The sequence below is a fragment of the Myotis brandtii genome, unplaced genomic scaffold (genome assembly GCF_000412655.1).
Source record: "Myotis brandtii unplaced genomic scaffold, ASM41265v1 scaffold772, whole genome shotgun sequence".
Taxonomy (NCBI): Eukaryota; Metazoa; Chordata; class Mammalia; order Chiroptera; family Vespertilionidae; genus Myotis; species Myotis brandtii.
The window spans coordinates 366,072-372,285 of NW_005371090.1; the positions used below are offsets into that span (position 1 = coordinate 366,072).

The following is a 6,214-nucleotide window of genomic DNA, read 5'->3' on the forward strand; positions in this document are numbered from 1 at the left end:
CTCCCTCCCTCTCTGAAATCAATAAAAATATATTAAAAAAAGAAAAAAGAAGGGAGCTGAGCCCTGACCCTCTTACATAATTGCTTTCTGGTTTCCTGTCCCAGGATCCCTCATCTCCCAAGGCAGTCTACACTGGAATGGTCCTTAGCTTCCAGGTGAAATCCTATCTGTATCCTTGTAAACTTCAAGAGGATAATCAAGTTTCAGCACAAAACAATACCAACATTCATACGTTAATACACATGGTATATCATGTCTGTCTTTTTAAAAAAAAATATTTTTATTGATTTCCAGAGAGAAAGGGAGAGATAGAAACAGCAATGCTGAGAGAGAAACATTGATTGGCTGCCTCCTGCACGCCCCCTACTGGGGACTGAGCCTGCAACCTAGGAATGTGCCTTGACCAGAATTGAACCCGGGACCCTTCACTCTGCAGGCCAACACTCTATCCACTGAACCAAACCAGCTAGGGCGGTATATCATGTCTCTTTAGACCAGTGGTTCTCAACCTTCCTAATGCCGCGGCCCTTTAATACAGTTCCTCATGTTGTGGTGACCCCCAACCATAAAAGTATTTTCGTTGCTACTTCATACCTGTAATTTTGCTACTGTTATGAATCGTAATGTAAATATCTGATATGCAGGATGTATTTTCATTGTTACAAATTGAACATAATTAAAGCATAGTGATTAATCACAAAAACAATATGTAATTATATATGTGTTTTCTGATGGTCTTAGGCGACCCCTGTGAAAGGGTCATTCAATCCCCAAAGGGGTCGCGACCCACAGGTTGAGAACCGCTGCTTTAGACTCTCTGGTTCATTTTTTTTTCTCTCAAGTTCTCTATTTTGCCTGTTCCATGCCCTCATCATCCATACTTTTGCCTATTCTCAGTTATCCAAGATCCTGTAGCAGTTGGTTGCTGTAAACTAGCCATCTTGTTGCCTGAATTGCTTCATGTTGCAATTCATTGGTAATGACCAAATGCCCCTCTGTTCCTACATATTTTAGATGCCCTTGCTGTTGTTATAGAGGTAGCCAACCACGCCAATGACACCATGAAGCAAGGAGTAAGTATCTGATTTCAGTGGCTGTGTACTATTGAACCTGGGAACCAGGCCTTCATATGCTCTGCATTCTCTTTCTGTAGGACAACTTCCAAAAACTTATGCAAATTCAGTACAGCTTAAATGGACACCATGAAATCGTGCAGCCTGGACGGGTGAGTGTTTAAGACTATCTTAGGCAAATTTAATCTAATGCTTTTAGGCACAGTTTGTAACTACTTTTCATTTCAGTTATGAAAATAGATTATTTGTTATTGTTACTCTTCATTGACCCAGTTTGGGTCAACTAAGTTCATTCTACCCATCTAAACATTCATGACTTAAGTCACTTAAGTCCGATTCAATTAGGAAAATGGCAAGGGACCCCACAGAGTCTCTGATTGAATAGGATCATTTTATTGTGTAATACTAGCTGACCTCATACAACTTTAAAGACAATTTCATTAAAATCTTTCATGTCAGAGAGGATTATGAGGGGAAGGAGAAAATTGGTATTTTGTTGCTGCTAATAGAGCACAAAAATGGCCTAGGGAATGAATTCAGGGAAATTACAAAATGCAATTGTCAGGATGTTGGCTATGCCTTGGGATAAAGTACACACTGGGTCAATTACATTCCAGACCACATAGTACCCCTGGGGCCAATATTGGATTTATAAAACTGCAGCCTTGTCCAATTCCTAAATGACTTAGAGGGTTTAGAAAGAAACCACGACTTTAAAAAGTCACAAGGAAAATAATGTCTGCCCAACTCCCAGAGAAAAAAATCTGGGGAAAGAAAGTTGAAAAGGAAATTATATGTATATTGTTGTGTTATGATGGTAGGACTAAATGGGTGTTTGTTTGGATAAATCAGGTTTTTCTCAAAGAAGGAACTCTGATGAAGCTGTCTCGGAAAGACATGCAGCCCCGAGTGTTCTTCCTGGTAAGTGGCTGTGTGTGTTCCTGATGATCCCCAGGCAGGCATAATTGCTTAATCAAAGGAGACATTTGTACATTAGCACATTCAAATAGCAGTTTTAGTGGGATCTGTGACTGATTGTATGCTCCTTTGCATTTCAAGTATAGGAAACAAAGATGCATAACCAGAAAATTATTTTCTTTTTGAATTTAGTTTATTTCATTTTTAATTTGGAAAAATTGATTCAATCGATTATTTAGGCAGATTATAATGCCTTAGTGGGATTTAGCATTCAGAAACCATTAAATCTGTCTACAGAACTTGGAAAGAAAGCATATTTTTTCACAATTGCCTTTTTAATAATATTTTAATAGAACATTCTGGGTGGTTTTAGTTTCTGTAAGCAGAACGTAAGTATTTATGCAGAGAGCTTTTAAAGAAGTAATAATATTAGCTTTTAAAGAGCTAATAAAGAAGTAATGTTTTTTGCTTTATTTCTGTGTCTTATCAGTAACTTTGTAGATGAAATTTGTTCTTTTACTTCATCCTATGAAATGTTTCTACTTTCAGTTTAATGATGCCCTATTGTATACAACACCAGTACAGTCTGGGATGTATAAACTGAACAACATGCTCTCATTGGCTGGAATGAAGGTCTGTGCATCGGTTGGAAGTTTTTGTTTTAACCTAAATATATTTAGAGAAAATTCCCTAAGATAATTATCTTTAACTTTTTCTTCTCCATGTATTGCTGTCCATGTATTCATTTAATCATTCATGTCGTCATTTGTTCACTCATACATTAATTCATAACATATTTCTTGAGAATGACTATAGACAACATGGCAATAGATTTGGTGGAAAATATAAAGATAAATGGAAGCATGATTCTTTTTGTCTCTGCCCCTCTGCCAGTCTCCCCAGGAGCTTAGCAACTAGTAGGGAGGATAATACACTATGCATAAACGCTTATAAAATAGACAGTAATTAATATCACTGTAAAGGCACAGTTAAAGTTTTTGGTTCGGAGTGCAGCATTTGGTGGGACATGGTGGAGGTATTGATGGCAGCTAGGAAAGAGGGAGAATTGGGGAAGTTTTTTGGAGGAAGAACCAAGAATAGGTCACATTTGGCCATGCTAAGATGTGGGGAAAGGCATTCCAGGTAGAGGGAATAATGTGAGCAAAGGCCTAAAGGTGGGAAAGTTGGGCCTTTGTGTACATAGGTATTTATTTTAATTTTATTTAAATATATTTTTTTATTTATTAAGGTATTATATATGTGTCCTTATCCCCCCCTTGTTCCCCAGCCCGCCCTCCGCTCATGCCCTCACCCCCCTAGTGTCTGTGTCCATTGGTTATGCTTATATGCATGCATACAAAGTTCTCTGGTTGATCTCCCTCCCTTTCCCCCACCCTCCCCAGCCTTCCCTCTGAGGTTTGACGGTCTGATTGATGATTCTCTGTCTCTGGTAGGAGTTCCTTCCTTTTTGCAGCAACATAGTATTCCATTGTGTAGATGTATCACAGTTTTTTAATCATCTGCTGATGGGCACTTAGGCTGTTTCCAGATCTTAGCTATTGTAAATTGTGCTGCTATGAACATAGGGGTGCATATATCTTTTCTGATTGGTGTTTCTAGTTTCTTGGGATATATTCCTAGAAGTGGGATCACCGGGTCAAATGGGAGTTCCAGTTTTAGTTTTCTTTTTTTTATTTATTGATTTATTTTTTATTTTTTTTACAGAGAGGAAGGGAGAGGGATAGAGAGCTAGAAACATCGATGAGAGAGAAACATCAATCAGCTGCCTCCTGCATACCCCCCACTGGGGATGTGCCCGCAACCAAGGTACATGCCCTTGACTGGAATCGAACCCAAACCGGTTAGGGCAGTTTTTTTTTTTATTGATTTCAGAGAGGAAGGGAGAGGGAGAGAGAGAAACATCAATGATGGGAGAGAATCACTGATTGGTTGCCTCCTACAGGCCCCACACTGGGAATTGAGCCTGCAACCTGGGCATGTGTCCCAATCGGGAATTGAACTATGACCTCTTGGTTCATAGGTCAATGCTCAACCACTGAGCCACACTAGTTGGGCTTCTGCCCAGTCGGGGCATGTGCCTTGCTTGCGGGCTCAATCCCCAGTGTGGGGTGAGCAGGAGGCAGTGATTCTTTCTCATCATTGATGTTTCTCTCTCTCTCTCTCCCTCTCCCTTCCTCTCTGAAATCAATAAAAATATATTTTAAAAAAAGAAAAATAAATTCATCTGTAGCAGAGAGTAGGTGAGGGAAAGCAGTGATAGATAAAGCTGGAAATAAACGAAGGTTGGTGGTGGATGTCAGCATCTGGGTCACTGGGCAATTTTAACTGTGCTTCAAAGATGAGATTTTTCAATAAGATGAGTTTGCTCAAATTGTTTTGCTTTCTTCCAGGTAAAAAAACCTACCCAAGAAGCGTATCAGAATGAACTACAGATTGAGAGTGTAGAACGTTCCTTCATTCTCTCAGCCAGGTAAGTTTAAAAACTCATAGATGAGCATTTGCCAGTATTATAGGGTCAGCCATCTCCAGCCTTTTTTTACATTTAAGTTAACTACTAGGCTTATCTTTTCCCCCTTCTTTTCTTCCTGAATACCATGCAGGTATCTCGTGGTTTACCATGTAGATAAAACATCTGAGAGTAAATGAATGCAATGAAGTGCTAGAAGCACACAGATAAAAATGTTCCTCTAAGTAGAATAATAATGTTGAAAAATGCTTTGCTGATCATTTTTTAAAGTGAATATTTCAACACATTTTTAAAAACAAAGAAGGTGAAGGGATTCGCCAAAAAATATATATGATATATATGCATAACCCATAGACACAGACCATAGTGTGTAGATGGCCAGAAGGAAGGAGGGGTCAAATGCAGTAGGGAGGTGGGCAAAGGGGGAGGAAATGAGGACATCTGTAATAGTGTCAATAATAAAAATAAAGTAAAAATAAATAAATTAATTAATTAATAAAAACATCTAGTGCTTTGAATCTTTTACTAGAAGTTTTCACCTAACATTGAAAGGACATAAATCTACGAGATAGGTGTCATCTCACTAAAGATGAGGAAGACTAAGTTACAGAAAAGTTGAGTTTCTATCTTAAGGATACATAACTGGCAAAGTCACAATACAAATAGAAGTTTTTTGCTTTTAAATCTGTTGTTATTTATGATACCACATTGCCTTAACTAGAACCTTCGGTGCTTATGTATAAGTAAAGCTGTAATACCATATGTAAATAAAATGCTAAAGAAAACCTGAAGCTGTATAAACATAAATACACATTGTTGAGTTATTGGCCAAGTGGCAGAAGTGGGTGTTTGGCAGGATTTGACAGGTGAAGGGAGAGATAGCAGCCACAGTGTGCTCTACTGCTGGATCTGGACTGTGAGTCTGGGCGGCTCTCAGACCAACCTTTGATGTAATAAAAGTGGTAGCAAATACTTTAGTAGCATTTACGCTGTACCAGGCACTATCCTAAGCACTTTCTGTGCATTAATTCATTAAATCTTCACAACAACCTTCAAGGTAAGTGACGACAATTACACCCCTTTAATGGTGAGAAAACCCACCCAGCTATCAGGTTATCGGGGCCAGGATTTGGACCCAGGCAGCCTGCTCACAGCTGTGTCCAAATCACTGAAATCAGTTAGGGTCTTAGTAGCACCTTGAGTGGAACTGGAACCATTTGTTTTTCTGCATTAGGCATGGTTGTAAAAGTTTTATATTTATTTTCTCTTTTAATTTCTATGATAACTAGTGGAGTTTGTATTGTCTTGACCTTCCATATAAGGAAAATGGAGCCTGAAAACATGTCCAAGTTTACATAACTAGTAAGCAGTGGACTAAAATTTGAACCTAGGTGTATCTGACACTAAATTTATGCTTTTAACCATAATAATATTGCCTATGTCCACATGTCAAGGACTCAGACCAAAATCAGAGGAGCACAAGAGCAGCTAGCTCCCTAAGTCATGTCACTTTTCTGAAAGGGAATGGCCATGCTGCCGGACACCAGATCTCAGGATGACAGGAGAAGTTAAATACCTGTTTTCAGAATTTGTCAGATGCTTCCCAGTTTCAGCCTGCTGTGGCCTTCTTTCCCCCCCACACCCTTCTTCCCTCTAACCTACCTACCTTCCTTCCTTCCTTCCTTCCTTCCTTCCTTCCTTCCTTCCTTCCTTCCTTCCTTCCTTCCTTCCTTCT

At 39.1% G+C, this 6,214-nt stretch overlaps 1 protein-coding gene across 2 annotated transcripts in view; it reads left to right on the top strand.

Annotated features, from left to right (window-relative positions):
• Positions 1-6,214, top strand: part of FGD6 (FYVE, RhoGEF and PH domain containing 6) — a 125,353-nt gene that overhangs the window by 97,792 nt on the left and 21,347 nt on the right. For both annotated transcript variants that reach the window (XM_014530757.1, XM_005883156.2), the window contains 5 exons: positions 1,015-1,073; positions 1,154-1,225; positions 1,926-1,994; positions 2,541-2,624; positions 4,403-4,482. In XM_014530757.1, coding sequence (XP_014386243.1) covers positions 1,015-1,073; positions 1,154-1,225; positions 1,926-1,994; positions 2,541-2,624; positions 4,403-4,482 — 364 coding nt within the window. The remainder of the gene's footprint in view (positions 1-1,014; positions 1,074-1,153; positions 1,226-1,925; positions 1,995-2,540; positions 2,625-4,402; positions 4,483-6,214) is intronic.